The sequence below is a fragment of the Drosophila virilis genome, chromosome 2, assembly GCF_030788295.1.
Source record: "Drosophila virilis strain 15010-1051.87 chromosome 2, Dvir_AGI_RSII-ME, whole genome shotgun sequence".
NCBI lineage: Eukaryota > Metazoa > Arthropoda > Insecta > Diptera > Drosophilidae > Drosophila > Drosophila virilis.
The window spans coordinates 13,775,851-13,795,163 of NC_091544.1; the positions used below are offsets into that span (position 1 = coordinate 13,775,851).

The following is a 19,313-nucleotide window of genomic DNA, read 5'->3' on the forward strand; positions in this document are numbered from 1 at the left end:
TTCCGATAATATTAAAATTCTATATGTCAAATACACTTCTATATATTTTCCATTCTCCATTTGCTCTAGACATATTCTACGTTTCAGTTTTGTATGTATGTTGAAGATGTTTGTAACATTTTTGTTCTTCCTAAAATTATACCAACATTTATCAGAAGCAAAAAATACCAAAAAAAAAATACTTTAAATGTTGCGGAATCTCTCTGGCTCTACATAAATATATAAAAATATACAAGGCTGAATAAAATAATACAAATTGTATATAGCAAAAGTCATTCGTTCAACTTAAAGATGGCTGGTTTTTTGTTTGTTTGACACAACTTGTTTGATTTTTTATTAAGTATAAAACGAATGGAATATACATATAGATTAAAGATTCTAGAACCTAGAAGCAAGGAATCACTGGCGAATAGTTGGAACAGAAATGTAAAAGGAGCTTGGGTAGGGGAAGGAGGGGAACTACACGATTATCGTTGTATATGCACCTGACTCAAAGGAGCGGCAAATGCGCCGCCTAACTACCCAATACCAGTTCCTTAGTTCACTTCTAGTAATAGCCAAAGGTAATGTCATGCAGCGGCTGAGCATTGCCCTGGGGCAGGGCATAATCGCGCGCCAGTTGATCCAGAAGGCTGCCCCCGCCGCCACCTCCAATGCGACCCTGTGCCTGCGGCTGGTAGCTGCGCTGTGGCTGTTGCTGTGGCTGCTGCACGGGCTGTGCACTGGCACTCTGGCTGGGTCCGAAGTGCACGGGCTCTAGGAGCGGACGACCGCCCGAGGCGGGTGCCAGAAAGCCCTGGGCGCGTGCGCTGCTGGGCGCCGGCGAGGCGGGAGGCAGCGCATAGACAGGCCGGGAAATGCGCACATTGGAGGGGCCCTCGCCGAAGCTCTGCGACTGCGTGTAATCAGGCTCGGGACGGGCGGGACGCTGCAGCGGCGAGTAGAGCACATCTGTGGTGCGCTGAGCGCCAGGCACTTGAAGGCGAGGTGGTGCTGGACCCACCGACGGCTGTGGTTGGGGTGCGTATTGTACACGACGCTGTGGCTCCGCTTCCTCCTCCTCATACTGCACATACTGTGGCTGCGGCTGCGGCTGCGGCTGCGGCTGTGGACGTGGGGGCTGTGGGCGTGGCTGATGCTGCTGCTGTTGCTGCGGACGTTGCACGCGCTGTGGGGCAAGCAGAGCTTAATGTCAAGTGAATCGATCAGATTTACTAAACTTACATAGGGACGCTGGGGTCGTTGCACAGGCTCGTCCTCGTAGTCGGGTTCTTCCTTGGTGGACTCATCGACCAGCGTGGGTGGTGCTACGGTGATGCCTTCGCCCGAGGGCTGGAAGCCATACTTGTTGGCGCCATACTCCACGACGCGCACCTTGCCATCGGCATCAACATAACCATACTTGCCCTTCACCTCGCCCGTGGCCAGCTTCGTTTCGATCTTAAAGGAACCATCGGCGCCCTCATAGCCGTACGTATAGGAGCCATCCTCATTGTGCCTGAAAAAAAAAAACAGAGATTTCATATAAGCAATTGTTAATAGTTTTGAACCTAAAAGTGCAAGAAGGAAAGTGATCACTTAAAACCTAAGGATTAGGTATTGAACAAAAAGACTTACAAGCTTATCAATATATCAATTTATCAGCCCAGTTAATCAGTCGGTTAATCAATCAGTCATTCAGTCAGCCAGCCAATCAATTAGTATCAGTATCAGTCGGTCTACCAGTCACACGGTCAATCAATAAGTCTGTCCACTAGCCAGCCCAGTCAGTCAATCACTCAGCCAGCCAGTCAATCAGTCAGTTAATTAATCAGTTGGCCAGTCAATCCATCAGTCAGTCAGTCAGCTCTTTAATAAGTCAGTCCATCAGCCAGACAGAGCATCAACCAGTCAGTTCATTAGCCAGTTCTTAATCATTGTTAAGCTATCTGTTATTCCGTCAGTCAGTCACTTGATTAGATTTTCAGTCAGCCAGTCAATCGTTCAATCAAACAACACAAGAAGTTGTATATATTTTGGATATAAGAGCTCACTTGTTGATCTGCTTGAGTATGGGCACAGGCGTGGGACGCGTCTCCTCCTGTGCGCTGGCATGCAGTCTATGAGGCGCCGCTCGTGGTGCACTCGGCTGGTAATCCTGATAGTCCTGAGCGCTGACTAGGCTGCCAAGCAGACAGCCGATTAACAGTAAACGTTGTAGCTGGAAATAGAGGAGAACGTGAGATTATCGCACTCAAATGGCAACCGGTTTGCTAATTGCCAGACAAAGCAGCTGCCACTATGAGTAGCCCGTACACCTTGACAGTGCACAGGCGGCAAAGAATATGCCACGGTTTGATGTCTACAAAAGTCTTAAGTCAGGCTACCTTTCACTTTTTATAATATATATAAATACATTTTATTTTTTTGCCCACTGGCCAATGACACCGGCTTGGGTATCGAGTCGCTTGTCATTGTGACTGGGACGCCCTCAATGCCAAGCAGGAACCGATGGCGACAAATAGATACGTGAATACGTGGCATAAGGTATGCCGCAACGTTGCATAAAGCCCAAGCGACACGCGATATGCCGACGGATGGCCACAGTCAATGGGCAAAAGTTTAATTGAATATCCACAGGTGAAATGCATGGAAAAGTTTTTTCTGTAATTTTTCATTTTTGCCCGTTGCAACTCCCACGCGTTGTTGTTGCTATTTGGTTAAATAATTCGAGTGCACACAAATGATGCCCAACTGCGGGAATTCCACTCGCTGCAGCGAATAGAAGATGCAAAAGGAAAATTTCCCACACACATGCCAATCGGTGATATGTTGCACAAGTATCTGAAAGATGCATCTCAAGCATGCAAATGCTAAAGAAATTACAAAAGCCGCAGACAGTGGGAGGAAAGAGAGGGGGCCAAGTGAAGACTGTCAGTCGACAGCTTGACAAGCGTACCAAACGCTTGAGTACGAGGTTGTGTGATTCATATACCCTGTAAACATTTAATTGGTGCAATAGGTATGCACGAGTTGTGCTGGCTTGTGCAAGAGACTAAGCAAAGTAATCTTTTCGTTTGATTGTAAATCTTAAAAGGTTTAGGAAAAAGAATGCTTCAGGCTAAAATTAAGTATCCCTTTTACTACATTATACTCACAGGGTGTACCAACAGCATACCCAATATACATAAAAATAAAGCAGTCTTACATTTTAAATTCTCTGATTGAAAAAATCATCTAGCCAGTCAACCAAGGAGTTGGAGTCTTATATCCTGTCAAGCATAAATTTCAGGTATTGGTGTACCCCAAAGTAGCCGGCATTCAACTGCTGTTGCTATACCCCGTAACCATTAATTAGTGATAAATGGGGTTGTTAAAAATCATGTAATTGGCAAGAAACAGCTTCTAGTCTGTAACAAACTAACTTCAACTCCTATTATACCCTGTAGAAATGGAATTAAATTATAACTATAGCCTGTTAAAATGAAATGGGAATAAAGGATATTAGGATATTATTAAAAAAAAAAAAACAAACATAAAGTAACAGTTACTGATAGTTATATAGTTGAGCCTGTGTTATACCCTGTATCTATAATAATGTTCTAAGGGCAATCAAATAATTTGGTGTTAAATAAAATCTACTATTTATACTCTACTGCTTTGTAGGGTATATCAGATTGACTACTTCTTTGGCTGTTGCTTGACAGATTTTGGCTGACAAGATTCGCACGGATTGCGGCTCTTGTACTGGCTAACCAAATTAGAGCAACAGACACACAAATTCGCCCAACTGTAGATGGATTCAATGGACGTTTGGTCCTTAACAAGACACCGTCTATACGTATGCGCCATTCCCGTTCGATGTCAACTACGCTTTTGTCTGGCAAACCTTTCACTGAAGCTCCATATATCTAGCATATGCTATAGCCTTGGCTCATGGAGTTGTGAAGCTGTTGGACAATCTGCCGCTGGCATGGACATGGACACTGGACCACATTGCAGCGGCAGTAGCTGCAGAGCAGCAGCAGCTACTGTAGCCAACGTTTTCAGTTGATGCCAATTTTTCTGCAATTTTTTATTCTTTTTTTTTTTTTTTTTTTTGTTGACAGCAACTGACCGTAAAAGCTGGCTGCGAATCGCAGCGTGCGAACTGCATTTGGAGCTGCCTTTGATATTTGCGCTCTGAGCAAGAGGGGCTTGCGAGAGGGCGGGTTTTGGAGATTGTTTTAGCAGCACATTGGCATCGCAGTCTGAAGTGCGCTTGTTAGCGCAACTTTTTCTGAAATTGAAGTTCCTGCAACCATTTTTTTTTTCCAATAGAATTCAACGCAATTACGAGACACACGTCTACAGCAGGGGCTCTAGCTCATGAATTATGTGTTGGACTCAAAATGAAAAGACAAGAATGCACGACTAGTAGATACCCTAAGTAACCAAGAAGCCGAATCGCTGTCACAAAAGCATCCATTTCCATACACACACAAGCTTTCAAGCAGGGGCTTTGCTTCAGCTTCCCTTAGCTCCACTTAAGGGGATTAAAAGACTTCAGTAATTCTGCTTCTCATGAAACCAAACTGTGTTTATATTCCAACACGCAAGGATCTAGTCTCATCTACCATCATTTAATGAGCAGGATATTTATCGATATTACAGGAATATGAAATATCAACAACAACAAATATATAATTACATTTTAAACTCTCTTTTGGTAGACATAGAAATGGACTGATTAAAAGTCTACATACATCAAGAGTTCTCAAATGACTCCTGCCTGTTACTTACATATGTGCAAAACCAATATACCCTTTTGCATCCGATTTTCAATGAGCATAGAAAAGTACAACAAAATCCAGTTACCAAATTGGGTGCACAAAATCGAGCGATTGCTCGACTATGTGGTTGGAGAGCAAAATTAACGGTTTGACTCGATTTGCATAGCAAATAATGCGATATTTTCACACAGTACACGGCACTGTCTATAAGGCGTATGACGTAACCAGCCAGACAGGCATTACAACTAACTGCATTTGATTGGCCTGGCTTGCCACGCATTGGGGCTCAACTTTAACCTTTGCCAAGTGCAGCATGTAGTGGCTGTTACAGTGCCTATTGTCAGTATTTGCACAACATTCTCTGGAACCTACCACTTTCATTTCAGCTGGCGTTTTGCTTTGTTCACAGCTATTTCGTAGCGTTTAAACGGCTTTAATTGCAAAAGACCTTCGCTGGCAACAACCCAGCCCCAAAAAGCAGCAACAACAATGGCACCAAAAATCACTTTCAATTGATCTAATGAACCGGGACTTGAAACTGAAACTGAAATTGTTGATTTTTTTATTTATTTATTTTTTTTTTTTATTATTAATCACGTTTAGCGGTGCGCCAACATTAACTTGAGACCGACAGCAACTGAGCCGCCCAAGTTGTTGTATTTCGCTTTATATACCGCGCTTCTGGCCAGAGGAAAACCTTTTCCATACCAATGGATCCAACACCAACAAACAAAACTTCACCAACGAGTCGGCGGCGCATGCGCAAAAGGACAGAGACCAATCGCAGCAACAACAACACATGCACATACACTAGATATACACACACACACACACACACACACACACAGCAGTGAGCACAAGTGGCAGCTTGGGCAAGTTTGCCTCTTATGTGGTTCTCTCTGTGCTTTTCAGTGAGCTTTTTCGCGCCACCGCAACCACCACAAAAACTGGAAAGGCCAAGAAGTGGTTGGCGCTGCGAAACTCATAGTTTTAGATTAGATGTCTTTCATATCCAAATTTGTAATCTTATCAATTTAAATTCTTTAATAAGTTGAAATTACATAGTATATAAAATAATTTATAATGAGACATTATATGTTCAAATCAAATATATTATAAGCCCAGTTAGTTGAGAGAGTTGGTTGAACTAACATAGACAATTCAAGCAGCTTGCCATGAAGGATCCGGTTCGAAGCACAGGGAGCTCGAGTCCACAACAATCCCAAAACAAAACAAAAAAAATGATTCAATAAATAAATATATATTTTAGATATATATATTGTATATATATAAAACTAAAGGCCCCTTACCTTATCGCTAGAAAGCAGTCTCTACCCATTCACTTAGCCAACAATTTAATAAATTGCCTTCACAGCCAAAAGCAGTGCAGATACTTCTCCTAAAACTCGCACGCTATAAAACGACCGAAAATACATCAAACAAAGCTCATTGAGACACAATTAATCAAAAGTGCGAGCTCCATATATGTGAAAAATTGCTTAAATCGACAGGCGGCGGCACAGCTAATGAATGAGTGTGTGAATGAGGAATGAGCCGACAATATGGAATGAATTTAAAGTCAAGTTAACTCAAAGAAATATTGGTATAAAAATAGCTCATGTTGGGCAATTGCAAATTACCAATTGTTGGCATTAGTTGTCACAGAAATACACAACTTTGAAGAGCTTAAGAAAATATTAGAAATATTAAATTCGTGCAATATAAAACCAGAAAGATATTTGAAACTATAATAACAAAAAAAAATTTGATTTGAGTTGATTAACCCAGAGAAATTCCAAATCCAATCTTAACTATTCTATCTTTAGGATAAAATATATGTTCTCAAAAATCTTTTAAAGTAACTCTAAATCTTCAAACCAAAGAAAATCTAAAAATTTTTTTTATATGTTAAATGTTCACATTATACACATATTTAAAAAAATAAAATTAAAGTATATTTAACAAAACTGTTTGTTAATGAAAACAGTTCTTATATATACAGAAGGATTTCAAAGATCTCAAGGCATTATTGGCTGTAATATCTGGCTTAGTTCCCTATTGTTATCAAATGTAAATAGCAGCAGATTGCCTCATCAAGTGGTCACAAATTGATTGTGCATCTGCCTCCAGCTACCTGGCAACGGTACGTATGCGTAATGCCAACATTTCCGTTGATTTGTGTCTGTCGTTTTGTGCTGCATGTAAATGAACAAAGTGAGGGGGGGAGGAGCATCATGTGGTCGCGGCAGGGGCATGTTATTTGCACAGACAGACCAAATAGCTTACAGAATTGAAAGCTGCTCCGGTAAATGCTGTGCACACACACGCATACACACAAAGTGGACATGGCCTTGCCGTTGCGTTGGAATTACTTGTAATGACAGAGCGAGTCACCGTTATTGTTGCAGCTACAAGATACAAATGTGTGCCTGCCTGTATCTGTGAGATACAGATACATGCCTTGGGTTAGTTAAACTTGTTGGCGGAATTGCAACGCCCAGCGCACTAGGAAACGAAACCAAAACCAAAAAAAAAGAAATAATAACAACAACTCTTGAGTCTGACCCATGACGCAGTTGCTGCGTCAATAGTTCTGACACTATGCGTATTGAGTGCGGCTTCAGGTCTGGACTGGTTTTTATATATAGACCAGGTAATACCATGAGTGGAACAGGGATAGAGCTAGGTAGTTTTAAGCTGCGTGTGCACCTGAACTTGTACGCATATCTACGCATATTGAAGGTCATAAATTGCGATTAAAATTCTTAAAATATCTGCGTATGCTATAACGTACTACAGAATTTATTACAGCCATTTGTATGTAAGCGAAAACACAAAATATTGCCTGTTGTTTTAAATTGACAATAATTGAAAAGGTAAGCATGTCGTTAAATTATTGCAATAAAGCTTGAATTTGTTATCATAGATTCTATATCTGACTAAAAATATATTTTAAGAAAATTGGAAGCTCCTTTCCATGTAAGGTCTCTCAGAAATTTACAGAATCAATTTATAAAGTTTATATGTCACAAAACATTCTAAACGACTACTCAATTCAGTTTGTTAAGCAATGTCTTTTAAAAACTTGAAACGAAATACATTTCAGTTCTCTCAAGAGTTTTACAGGCGCCTAAATTTTTGTTTTAAGCCTCTCAGTAATTAATTTGCAATAGTTCTTTGTTTTCTCAATTCCAACTCAAGTGATCAAATATTTGAAGAGAAGAATAAAATCTGTACAGCTCGAGCTTTTAAAAATGAATTTATTTTTATATAAAACCTTTTTGAATGCATTTATTTCGATATTTGTGCGCTTTTCCTTAGAGTTGAACTTGTAAATGTTATAAAGCCTTATTATGCCTGCTCGCCTTGCACTTATGATTCCAAACAGCAGCTGCTGTGCAGTGTCGAGAGTCAGTAAGAAATAAAAAAAAAAAATAAATAAATAAAAATACCATACAATGTTTTGCAGGAAATTCTTGAGGCATGCCAACGCCCTGGCAGCGCCCAGACAAGTTTCACTTTCATGGCAGCAGCTACAGCAATATTTGCTCTACAAAATTATATAAACGCTGGCAAAAATAATTCCATTGCCATAAAGTGTGTGTGTGTGTGTGTGTATTTGTGTGTGTGCAGCGTATGACGGTTGGTGTGTGCATTTAATAGGTGCAGTCAACCAGCATTTGATTCTTCGTGCTGCTGCCTACAAAAACTTCCAAGTCGCACAGTGGAGTAAAATGACAAAGACCAGACCATAATATAATTACAAATTACTTAATTCGGCATGCCGAAGCTTAATTTACCTCTTAAACACATGACTTAAGGCATTGAAAATTTTCTAGGGTAATCATAAAGCTCGTAATTGTATAAAGCTCAAATACTATATGATATAGTAACCACAAATAGCAAAGATTTGGTTAATATGTAATATGTCGTTATTAATCAAAAATCTTGAAAAGCGCATCTGAATTTAATTTTGGCAGATTAGTTTAATGCCAGCTATAATATAGTCTTCCGATGTTGGCTAGATTGCGCCAGAATGTTAAGAGGATAGTAAAACTAATAAATACCCTTTTTTGTCAAGGTATCCATATAAAAGAAAATGCTTTTAACACTAGAATTCAGCTTTCTAACTTGCCATGGGAGTTATATAATATCGCGGTCAATACTGAAAGAAATATACACTTTTATGAAATGTAGCATAAGAAGGCTATTAAATGATAATTATGGATAAGGTATTATGAATAACAATAAAGGTCTGAAAATAAGACATACTATTTTAGCCGATCCTTCCTTTGCGAACAAAATAATATAGGAGCCTGATATTAATAGAACTTAACAAGAAATAAAAGCTTATACACTTACAGAACTTTGTTTGAAAAACTTAAAGGCATACAACAGCTCATAAACTAATCTGAATATAGTCTATGGCAACTATATGATATAGTAATCCGATTAATCGACCTCGAAATATATATACTGTTGGAAGAAACACGCCTTATGAAACTAGCTTTAAAACTAAGAGATAACCTATATAGAACCGATAAAATTGCTGATTTTGGCTTTTTGGCCCTCAAATATAGGTTTGATTTTTCAAATAATTAAAGTATTCCAATTTTTATTTAATTTCTGCTCAATTACCCACTGTTAACTAAATCACTTTTAGGCATAAACAATTTTTCATAAAATTCTTACCTTGTACCCACAGTGCGAATCAGGCCCCCAACAACCGCATGACACCAGCAAACGCCCCTGCATAATATGCTCGTACACCCAAACATGCCCAGTTGGAGCTGCTGTTGTCCAGTGCCCCACAGACTAACTGGTTGCTGTTGTTGGCCGCTGTCTGTCTGTCTGTGGCTCTGGCGGTGCATTTGAAAGTGGTTTTGGGCCATTGCATAAGTGCACCAAATTCCAGCAACAACAAACAAACGGCCAGCCACAAGCATTACCAACAACAACAATAACAACAAGCAGACCTGGTTTCTAATGGTATCTAAATCGGTAACATTTTTTTTTCTATATCATTCTTTGGGCCCGTCCGCTTTTTATAAGCGAACAGCGCCAAGTGTTGACGTAATGTGCGCGATTATTGCTGGATATTTCATTTGGGCTCTGATTGGGGCCGGCTCCAATTGAAGCGGAACCCCAAACTTGGTGCATTTAGCTGTGAATGAACAAAGAGTCCGGTGGTTATTTTATAGATCTCATCGTGGGTTATTCGGCAGTATATTACGCATTATATATACATACACACATACTCATAATTACAGACATATAGATATATATATAGATTGTTATCGGGAGTGACTGATTTATTTGGCAGTAACAAAATTGACATTGTCCACGGACATCAGTCGCTATCTCTCTTGGGAGGGGGCGAATCGCCTGCCATCCAACACAATATTGACCAGGGTCCAACGTCTACTTTCTGCCCGTATAGTCGATGCTGTAGGAGCCCGTATAGATGTTCAGATTACGCAGCGCCGGATGATGTTGCTCCGGCTGGCCAGAATATGGCTGTTGCTGCTGCTGCTGTGGTGCATAGTAGGGCTGCGGTGCTGGCGGCTGATAGTAACGCGGCTGTGGTGCAGGAGGGTTATAGTACTGCGGCGTGGGATTGTAATAGGGACGTGCTGGTGCCGGAGCCGGAGCCGGAGCATATTGCGGCTGTTGCTGCTGCTGTCCGCGACCAAAATCGCTCAGGCTAAACTTGCTGGCCGCAATGGGGCGATTGTACTTCTGATCCCTGTAGTAGACAGCCGGATCTTCACGGTACTGACCATCGTCTATCTCATTGGGTCCCAGCGGATAGGGATTGCTGTTCGTTAGTGTTGGCGGCGGCACATTAATGTGACTGCCAGCGGGCTCAAAGCCACGCTTACTCGCCCCATACTCTATCTCACGCACCTTGCCCTGATCATCCACATAGCCATATTTTCCATAGACCTCTCCATTCGGATACTTTGTTTCGATTTTGAAACTCTTATCGGCGGCCTCGTAACCGTAGGTATATGAACCGTCATCATTGTGTTTGTCGATCTGCTTCAATATCGGCACGGGCGTAGTATAATCCTGATGTTGCGCATACGCAATGTGCGCCAGCAGCAAGAGCAAAAGGTAATCCTTAATGCGCTGGAAAGGATTAAGTACTTGAGTTTGCATAGCAAAAATGTTCGAATTTTTCTTTTTAGGTAAAACTAAAAACTTTGAGAACTTGAAAGACATGAGTATTACAAAAGTAACGATTTTGTAAATGTAAATAATTTAATTTTTAGATTATTTAATAGATTATAGATATACATTATTTAAAATTTTTAAAGATTTTCACTTGCAAACTTTGTAAAGCTTAAAAATGTGAGTTTTATTTTAGCAAAACATCGTTTTTTGAGGCATGGAAACAAATCGTCATAAAAATGATAATATTTGAAGATTTTTTGAGATAATCAATTTGGAAAGATTTAAGAACGGATTTTCGTTATGCCAAAAAGATAATTTGTAATTGAAAATTGATTTTGAGTAGCCTAAAAATGTTCAGGAAAGCTCCAAGATTTTTGATGGATTTTTATAAACTTTATACTTATTATGAGAATTGCTAACAAATTGGAGAGATCAAATGATCTTAGCCTAAATTAAATAAATTGATTAGGTAAACTATTAGATGATGAAACGCTGAACAATTTGGTCTGTTTGTTTGTGTAACTCTTAAATATGCCAATTTATTTTAATTTACGACGTAATTGCAAATAAATTGAAAGCGCGTATTTCCTTAATTATATTTGCAATTAGCTGGATTAAATCGATAAGCATTTAATATTTAATTAACTCCAGTTAACAGCATTCCGATGGCAGCTTTTCAAGGACGTCGTCGCTGGTAATAATATACAAATTGTATATTTAAAAGAGCTGCAATTAAGGCCCAGCATTTTGTGATCTACATAAATCTCACACAAATTGTCAAACCGGTTGCGTATGCAGTCTAAAACTTTGCTTATTCTAAGTGCATTTCACGAGTTCGTATTTCACACTTTTGTATTATTTATTGTCTTCTCTTGTCATTTGTTTTGCTCACCATTTTTAGCATTTTAGTTGGCTCAAATCGTTTTCACCAATCTCACGTCTTGCGTTAACTTGAAAATGCGACTCGAGACTCTGCGCAACGAAACGACAACTCAAAAGAAAATCAGGGCGTGCAACGCTTTTATACCACGAGTCCGCATATCGAACAAGTGAGTACAAAATAATACTAAAAATAAATAAATTTCAAGTAAAACTCTCGAGCCGAAGGCGGCCGAGAGTAAATTACATGGGACAGGTGGACACTTGCTACGGGCGGGCGCAGGGCAAAAGTTGTGCGATCAGCTGCACGTTATATACGAAGCTTGAGCCCGAGCAGAATCGTGTGCTTTGGAATGCCGCATAGAAATCGAAAGCTATCGATTGCCCCCTCCCTGCCCAACGCCTTTAAAAGAACGCCACAGCACCAATCAGGTTATTAAAGTCAAAACAAAATTCTCGACGCTAACAATTTATGCTGTCAGCCCGCGCACACGCATATGCCATAAGCTATCCTCGTATTGCATACGGAATGCAGGGTATTAAATACGGAAGTTTTCTCGATCAGCCAGCACTTACTCAGAAGTCAAACGATTTAAGTTATGTAAAGCATATGCGTGAACAGCTCGCTTCTTGGCCATTCACAAAGTAGCTTAAAATGGCTAAAATATTCGCACTACTTTATGGCTCTAGTTTTTAGCTATTGGCAATTTCTTTTGGCTTTTTTTCACAACTAAATGCTAACTGCACTCACAAAAAAAACTTTTAGTCCACTGACCTAGTCAATGCTTGGCAATAGCCACAAAAACAGGTTGCTAGCAGGGCACCAAAGAAATGTAAATAGTGTACATACATACCCTGGACGCAGCATGATCATGCAATAGGGTATCACAAAGTTGTGCTTATGTACGTTCAATATCTATAGTCTAGTCTAGTCTTGTCTGACAATTTAAATCAAATTTGATTTTATATGGGTGTTTATATACCCTGTAAATATTTATTTAGGGGATACCCTTAAGCTTCTTCCTCCAAAAGTGGCAATAGCTGCAAAATGAAAGACATTTAGTTTATATATATTTTTCTAGGAGCTAAATGTACAATTTGTTGACTTTTGTTCTTAAAACCTAAGAGCTATGCTCAAAAAAGACGATTTCGATATAGATGTTTATCGATTACTTGGAAACGGGCTAGTTATCGATTATTTTCAATGAGTTCAGGGAATAACGTTTTGTTTTTTGACGACATTTTATATTTGTATATAATGGCAATAAACTTTTTGCTGCTATCGTAAATGTATCTTCCAGGGGATACTTCTAAATATTATGCAGCCAAGCAACTTTAGTTTTCTATCAGGCAACAGTATTTTCCAGATGCCAGATAAGATATCATCCCTGCCCATAGAAGATAAAAAAGCGGTTATTCGCATCAACAACAGCAAGAACAACAGGATTTTGGATAAATCTTCTAAATGTGAATGCAAAAATTGAGAGCTGTTTGTTAACTGGTGGTACTACCGATTTGAGAATCAATATATAATATAGGATACTTTCAAGTCGACTACAGCACTTAAAACGATTCCTGTTTTATTTAAATTGATTTGCTTTATGTGGCGTATACTTAATATGTGTGTCTCGTTTTGTGAGTTTGGTCTAATTGAAGTGTTTCTACATGCTAATGACTTATCTCAGGTGTCATACAAATTGGCATAAGTGTTACGCAAAATCCTCGAACAAATACTTTGCTGGCAAATAGCGAAATATTTTTGTAAAACGATCCTGGAGGACCGCATCGAAAGTTTCTGTCAGCACCGGACGCAGCACATCGAACAAAACGCGCCAATTCTCATTGAAGAGCTCGTTGGCACTGCGCTCCAGCTCCTGATTGCCTCCAAACAGATTCGTTAGATTCACCCGTATCTTGTCAATGCGTACAATGTCCGTCTTAATGGCGGTGACATTCATAAAGACCAGTCCCTCCGCCGACTGTGGCCGCATTCTCAGCGCCACATAGAACTCCAAATTATCTATAAGATTTTATTACTTAAAAACAGTTGCTTGTTTTAATTAAAAAGTGAAAAACTTACCCAAATCAGCGCTCAAAATGCCAGCGCTGTTCAGATTCAGCAGCAGCACATGTCCCTTCAGCTTATAGTTGCTCGTGATGTTGATCCGTGTAAGATGCACATGAAAGCCCAGGGTATACTGACCAGAGTTGAGCAGCGTGCTGCAGATTTTTAATGCTTTTCAATATACTTCAAGTCACAATTAACCACTGGCTGCTTACGTGCTGTTCAGTATTTTGGCTTGGCTTAGGCCAATTGTGCTCATATTGCGCAGCTCCACACTCACATCCACATTTGGTGGCACACGCTGGGCAATACGCAATCTTCCCACCCGAAATGGATCCAAAGAGCCCACGCCGTGCAGCCCCGGCACGCCTGTAATTATACAAAAGGATTTCCAGTGCTCTTAAGGTACAAGCTTAATATGGGAATTTTTCAAAACGAAACACAATTCAAAAGCACGCACGTTCATCAAGATAACTGCACTTTTTTTTTAACATTCTTACACGTTCTCAGATTATTTTGTTTATAATTAGGAAATATTTTATAACTAAAAACTCCTACCCACCTAACTGTGGTTAAGGCTTACCATTACGCCAGTGTTGGAAAAGGCTCTCTATGTTGGCAGTCAAACAGTCGTTGCTGAGGCTATCCTTTAACAGGCATGGCTTGATAAAGGCAGCTAAAAGCAGACAATAAATCAGTTTAAAAACAAATAAGTTATAAGGCAAATACACACGTGGTTCCTGCAAAAACTGTTGCGCTTGCACCGCAGCAAGCCACAGTGGTGCGAGAAGGCTAAACCACAGAGCAACTGGCATATGGAGCTGCATTGCTACCGCTTCACTTGGCTGCTCACCGTGGACTGGTCATCAACAAAATAAAATAAACTATTCAAGCAAAGCATTCGGCAATGGCTGTAAAACTTTTTATTTGATCGGTTCGACTTCAGCTTATGCATATGTTGTAAGCAGAGCGAGAGTTTATCAACCCGTCAACCGAAGACCTTGATCTGTGTGGCATAGTAAATCATATGTGATGTTAATGAAACTTGCAACAAGTATGTGTTCGACGCGGAGTTACCCTGTTCCCAAGCACGAATTTCTGTTATATTATCTCTATTTATTTAAACATACGGATGTGCGAAAAAGACTTTTGAAAAACTCACTATTGTATAAGTTTTCCGATTTCTGTCCGATCTATTTCGAATCTGTCATCCAATTGTGTACAAATATACCAAAGTTATGGGCTATGCCTATAAGAGATGTTATTTCTATTCATATGGTCAGAAACTGGAGAACAGGTAAAGTGCAGTACTCTTAATCTACGTGTAATAAGATTTCTCTAGTCCTTAATCGATGCTTAAGTCAACTACTTATTAACCAAACCTAGTCTCAAAATCAATATTTATCCATTTGAACAAGAATAATATGAACAAGCGAATTTTCGAAAATATATAATATAATGTTAACAAACTCTGAGCACACAAGCTTCTAGCTTTTATAGTCTCAGATGCTATGGAATTATATATGCTTTCTACTATATTACATATATTTTCACAACCACAACATACTGCATTTTACAAATTTTGTATAGTTACAGGGTATAAAAACCAATAGATGTCCAATATCATAAGCTAATAAGCTCTAAGAAACCATAATCTCTCTGCATGATTAGAACAAAATATTTACATTTAATTGATAGAATAGCATTGAATTTTAGTTAAAGTAATATTAATATTAGCTCACAAAACCAGTTTACTTTAAGCTAATTGACAGAAGCCAGACATAAGCTAAACAATGTTTAAGGGTCAAGGTCGCACAGTAGCACAGATGTAATTGCAACTTAACTGTCAAAAGATGTCAAGGGTAGCAGGCACTCAGCTGCGAATTGGACATAGAGCAGAGTGCGTTTTCACAATGCTCATATTAAAAGGGCACCCTGTATATTAAGCACCAGTCTAATGGCACGAAAACTTGTTTACTGTTTATTCAATTAAACCAAAACTGTGAACTTGACAAAGAAAACAAATCAAATTAAATATATAAAAGTATAAGTATGTATTTATTTATATATACTTATATACATAGATATATATTACGCTTTCTGGATTTCTGCATTTCATTTAGAATATAAAATAAAATGACTTCTACGCCAAAACGTCAGAACATTCGGCGCTTTCAAGCCAAGCTAACAGTTTTAATTGGATCTCAGCCTCATAATGAATAATATACAAATTTTTAATTTCTTGGGCCTTTTACTGGTATCCATGCTGGCAACTCTTGCCGTGGCCTCCAATTATCTAGCCGAGAAACGTACGAACAACAATAACATATTTGGTTTAATCATTGTTATATTCGAATATTGTTTTTTGATTTAGCAAATTTTTTGACACCCTGCGTCTTGGAGGATCCCAATTTTAACAAATGCCTGGCGACCAATCTGCAAGGCATTTTCGTACAGTGGAAGGATGGTATACCCGGCACCAATACAGTGGGCTCCATGGACCCACTCTTTCTGAAGCGCGTCAAATTCACGCAGGATGCCAACAATGCCATTGCACTCAATGCGGACCTGCAGAATGTTAATGTGATAGGCAGCAGCCAGCTAACGATCAAGGAGGCCAAGTAAAGTTCTGTTTCATCCATTTCTTTTCTCCCAACACACCCGTCATGCCCACTCATTTGCAGCTATAACTAGTTGTGAATTGTAATTGGCGACGAAAAAATAAGCCAAAGTCCACTTTCTACCATAAAACCAGTTTATCGTCAACTTATTGTTTATATACTTTTCAGTTACAGCCCATCTAAATATGTAGCCAAAGCTCTGATATTTGTGCCCAAATTGCGATTCGAATTCGACTATAAGGTCAAGGGTCACGTGCTGGCCCTAAACCTAAATGGTCAGGGCAAGGGCTACTTTGAGTCTGGTAAGCAAAGTATACCAAAAAGTAATTTAACCCCAATTGTATACGATTGCAGAGAACGTTGTCGTCGGCCTGGAAATTGCAGTTAAAGCACGCAGCGCACCCGAAGGCACTTTTGCGGATGTGCAGCGTGTAAAAGTGTATTTCCGGGAAATCGGCAGCTTTCACATTAAGCTAAAAAATTTGTTTGGCAATAATGCAGAGCTAGATCGCACAGCCCATACGCTTTTCAATGAAAACTGGCGTCAGTTCTACGATGTACTCCGACCGGCCATTGAGCAGACCTTTGAGACGGTGTTGTTGGATCGTACCAAAAAGATATTTGCCTATGTGCCGGCCACCTACTTTATCCACAACTTTCACTGATTGTCCAATGCGAATTTGCTTTAACTAAATGAAAACGCTTGTGAATAAATATACAACAAAAAATAAGATTTTCTTATGCATATGAATATTTCGGGGATTTTAATCTATAAACTCGTTTAATAGATTTATTTTGCATTTACATGATGTTAAGCAACAGTTTTATCAAAGATTTTCAAAATTTGCAAATCAGAAATTATAAATACATAACGGCAACTTTCAATGAATAAATATAGTGGTTTTTCATGTATAGTATATATATATATATAGCTGCTCGTATTAACTGCTTAGACGAACCTTGTTGTCGCTAATATCTAAGTAGATCTCTAGTAGACATAAAACCGCTTGACATTAACATTTTGCTGTTTAATTGTGCGCTCAAAGCTCAGCGACGAGAACGTTCCGAGTGCACTCCGTTCGCCTCATATAAGGTCTGGTCCCAGATTGAATATAATCGAGTAGCCGCCAGTTGGATTAGCGTTTAGATACTCGCCTGCTGTCAGCATGAAAGGCACGCTTGCATTCTGCTGCGGCTTGCTGGCCATTTGTCATTTAAATGGAGTCGTCGCCGTTGACTACTTCACGGAGAAGCGTAAGTTTGGCCATGGATGGAATTCAATTGTGGCCAATTCAACTGACATTATGTGTCAATTATAGCATCGTTTTTGCCATCGTGTCGCATCTATGAGCCGGGCTTTACCAATTGCTCTACGCACAGCGTACAGAAGCTATTGGATCAGCTGACCATTGGCATACCGGAGATAGTGGCCAGCATCGGAACATACGATCCCATGCACGTGAGGGACATTCATTTCAAACAGGATAACAACGAAGTGGCCACCATAAAAGCCAATCTGACCGAGGTGATCGTAAAGGGTTTTGGTAGTGCCAAGATCAAAGAAAGCCGGTGCGTAACAAGATTTTTGAGGTGAAATGAATTTTGTGCAAATGAAAGTTACAGGAACAAGGAACTAACTATCTAGTCATGTGCGATATCTGCGCTCATTTTCCTCGATAAATATCTACTTTAACATATCGGTTTTTAGAAAATACTCGAAGATTATAAGAGCTAAATACTTCAAAATTGTTATATAGGTATTCATGCGGGATACACGGATTAAAATTATTTCATTTCTTATATACCATCCCCATTCTCCACGAAATTGTAAACAAAAATTACATTTTGGACTAATTGTCCTGTGCATTGATATTTGGACACATTTGAGCGTTTCGCATAGTGGAGGGAAGCAGCACAGCTGCTGCGTGAGCTGGGTATATTCTAGTCGAGCATTCTCAACTGGGTCAATCTTACTTGTTATATGAATAAGTGTCGAATTATAATTGACACGAAAACAGCACACAGAATACATGGATGGAAGAGAAAAAACCTATATATAAATATATTCATTATTTATGTATTCTCAGTATAAGCAAAAAGGACTTTAGCTGGAAAACCAAAATCTTTCTGCCCAAAATGCGGCTGGATGCCAAGTATCAGATGGCTGGTCGCATACTTTTAATACCACTAAGTGGTACAGGCAATATGTTCCTAGAGATGGGTAAGTGTGGGTATATATTAATGCCAAAAATGTATATGGATAAATTCGATTACCAAATATGTTTTTGCAGAGAACCTCGACATACTGCTGCGCACCAAGACGGTGCTGTACGAAAAGGGTGGCTTCACCTTCGATAATGTGACTTCCGTCCGGGTGGAGCTGAATATGACCCGTGTGCGCAGCCATTTCGATAATCTGTTCAATGGACGCAGCAAAGAGGTGGAGCGCAGCACGAATCAGTTCTTTAACGACAACTGGCGCGAATCTTACGAGGCATTGAAGCCGCTTATTCTCGAAACTGTAGAGAACATATTCTTTGATGTAATGTCAAAGGTATTCCACCTGATACCGGCTAATTTCTTTATTGAGGATATTCCTACGCCGCAGCAGCTCTATGGCAAAGTGGGTGATAAATCATAAATATTAAACAGGCTACCTTTCAGTCAGCTAAAAACAAGTATGCATGCTTTAGTCGAGCGTGTCCGAGTTGGAAATTCCCTAGCTTCGCCTAATACATTCGTTACGTTTAACACAAAAACTATGAAAACTTGTGTATTTATTTTCCGATCGTAATGGAATATTTAACTAAAAATCAAGCC

General features: G+C 39.5%; 5 protein-coding genes across 5 annotated transcripts; 2 read left to right on the plus strand and 3 right to left on the minus strand.

Moving 5' to 3' along the window:
* Window positions 1-292: 292 nt before the first annotated feature.
* Window positions 293-5,388, minus strand: Cpr97Ea (cuticular protein 97Ea). The gene is made up of 4 exons (XM_002053871.4): window positions 5,124-5,388; window positions 2,034-2,200; window positions 1,225-1,498; window positions 293-1,168 (listed from the first exon to the last, which is right to left on the minus strand). Exons 1-4 carry the CDS (start codon window positions 5,130-5,132, stop codon window positions 548-550), a joined length of 1,071 nt encoding a protein of 356 aa, XP_002053907.1. The 5' UTR covers window positions 5,133-5,388; the 3' UTR covers window positions 293-547.
* Window positions 5,389-9,941: 4,553 nt separating this feature from the next.
* Cpr97Eb (Cuticular protein 97Eb) lies at window positions 9,942-11,976 on the minus strand. Its single transcript, XM_002053870.4, has 2 exons — window positions 11,821-11,976; window positions 9,942-10,883 (listed from the first exon to the last, which is right to left on the minus strand). The coding sequence occupies exons 1-2, from the start codon at window positions 11,830-11,832 to the stop codon at window positions 10,173-10,175; spliced, it is 723 nt and encodes a 240-aa protein (XP_002053906.2). The 5' UTR covers window positions 11,833-11,976; the 3' UTR covers window positions 9,942-10,172.
* Window positions 11,977-13,350: 1,374 nt separating this feature from the next.
* Window positions 13,351-14,762, minus strand: LOC6630241 (circadian clock-controlled protein daywake). The gene is made up of 5 exons (XM_002053869.4): window positions 14,606-14,762; window positions 14,456-14,548; window positions 14,088-14,241; window positions 13,888-14,027; window positions 13,351-13,827 (listed from the first exon to the last, which is right to left on the minus strand). The coding sequence occupies exons 1-5, from the start codon at window positions 14,697-14,699 to the stop codon at window positions 13,517-13,519; spliced, it is 792 nt and encodes a 263-aa protein (XP_002053905.1). The 5' UTR covers window positions 14,700-14,762; the 3' UTR covers window positions 13,351-13,516.
* A 1,279-nt stretch (window positions 14,763-16,041) lies between these two features.
* On the plus strand, window positions 16,042-17,209 carry LOC6630240 (uncharacterized). Its single transcript, XM_002053868.3, has 4 exons — window positions 16,042-16,181; window positions 16,247-16,493; window positions 16,662-16,795; window positions 16,848-17,209. The coding sequence occupies exons 1-4, from the start codon at window positions 16,088-16,090 to the stop codon at window positions 17,156-17,158; spliced, it is 786 nt and encodes a 261-aa protein (XP_002053904.1). The 5' UTR covers window positions 16,042-16,087; the 3' UTR covers window positions 17,159-17,209.
* Window positions 17,210-17,531: 322 nt separating this feature from the next.
* Window positions 17,532-19,306, plus strand: LOC6630239 (protein takeout). Its single transcript, XM_002053867.4, has 4 exons — window positions 17,532-17,747; window positions 17,813-18,062; window positions 18,581-18,714; window positions 18,785-19,306. The coding sequence occupies exons 1-4, from the start codon at window positions 17,660-17,662 to the stop codon at window positions 19,132-19,134; spliced, it is 822 nt and encodes a 273-aa protein (XP_002053903.1). The 5' UTR covers window positions 17,532-17,659; the 3' UTR covers window positions 19,135-19,306.
* Window positions 19,307-19,313: the final 7 nt, after the last annotated feature.

Excerpts from the sequence above, each read along its gene's own strand:
- LOC6630241 (XM_002053869.4), bottom strand. The coding sequence starts at position 14,699 with ATGCAGCTCCATATGCCAGTTGCTCTGTGGTTTAGCCTTCTCGCACCA. Across the intron at positions 14,549-14,605 it reads ACAGTTTTTGCAGGAACCAC|CTGCCTTTATCAAGCCATGC; the intron begins GTGTGTATTTGC and ends GTCTGCTTTTAG. Across the intron at positions 14,028-14,087 it reads GCCAAAATACTGAACAGCAC|CACGCTGCTCAACTCTGGTC; the intron begins GTAAGCAGCCAG and ends AAAAATCTGCAG.
- LOC6630239 (XM_002053867.4), top strand. The coding sequence starts at position 17,660 with ATGAAAGGCACGCTTGCATTCTGCTGCGGCTTGCTGGCCATTTGTCAT. Across the intron at positions 17,748-17,812 it reads TGACTACTTCACGGAGAAGC|CATCGTTTTTGCCATCGTGT; the intron begins GTAAGTTTGGCC and ends TGTCAATTATAG. Across the intron at positions 18,063-18,580 it reads GCCAAGATCAAAGAAAGCCG|TATAAGCAAAAAGGACTTTA; the intron begins GTGCGTAACAAG and ends ATGTATTCTCAG.
- Cpr97Ea (XM_002053871.4), bottom strand. Across the intron at positions 1,499-2,033 it reads ATACTCAAGCAGATCAACAA|GCACAATGAGGATGGCTCCT; the intron begins GTGAGCTCTTAT and ends TTTTTTTTTCAG. Across the intron at positions 1,169-1,224 it reads AACGACCCCAGCGTCCCTAT|CGCGTGCAACGTCCGCAGCA; the intron begins GTAAGTTTAGTA and ends CTTGCCCCACAG.
- LOC6630240 (XM_002053868.3), top strand. The coding sequence starts at position 16,088 with ATGAATAATATACAAATTTTTAATTTCTTGGGCCTTTTACTGGTATCC. Across the intron at positions 16,494-16,661 it reads CTAACGATCAAGGAGGCCAA|TTACAGCCCATCTAAATATG; the intron begins GTAAAGTTCTGT and ends TATACTTTTCAG. Across the intron at positions 16,796-16,847 it reads CAAGGGCTACTTTGAGTCTG|AGAACGTTGTCGTCGGCCTG; the intron begins GTAAGCAAAGTA and ends ATACGATTGCAG.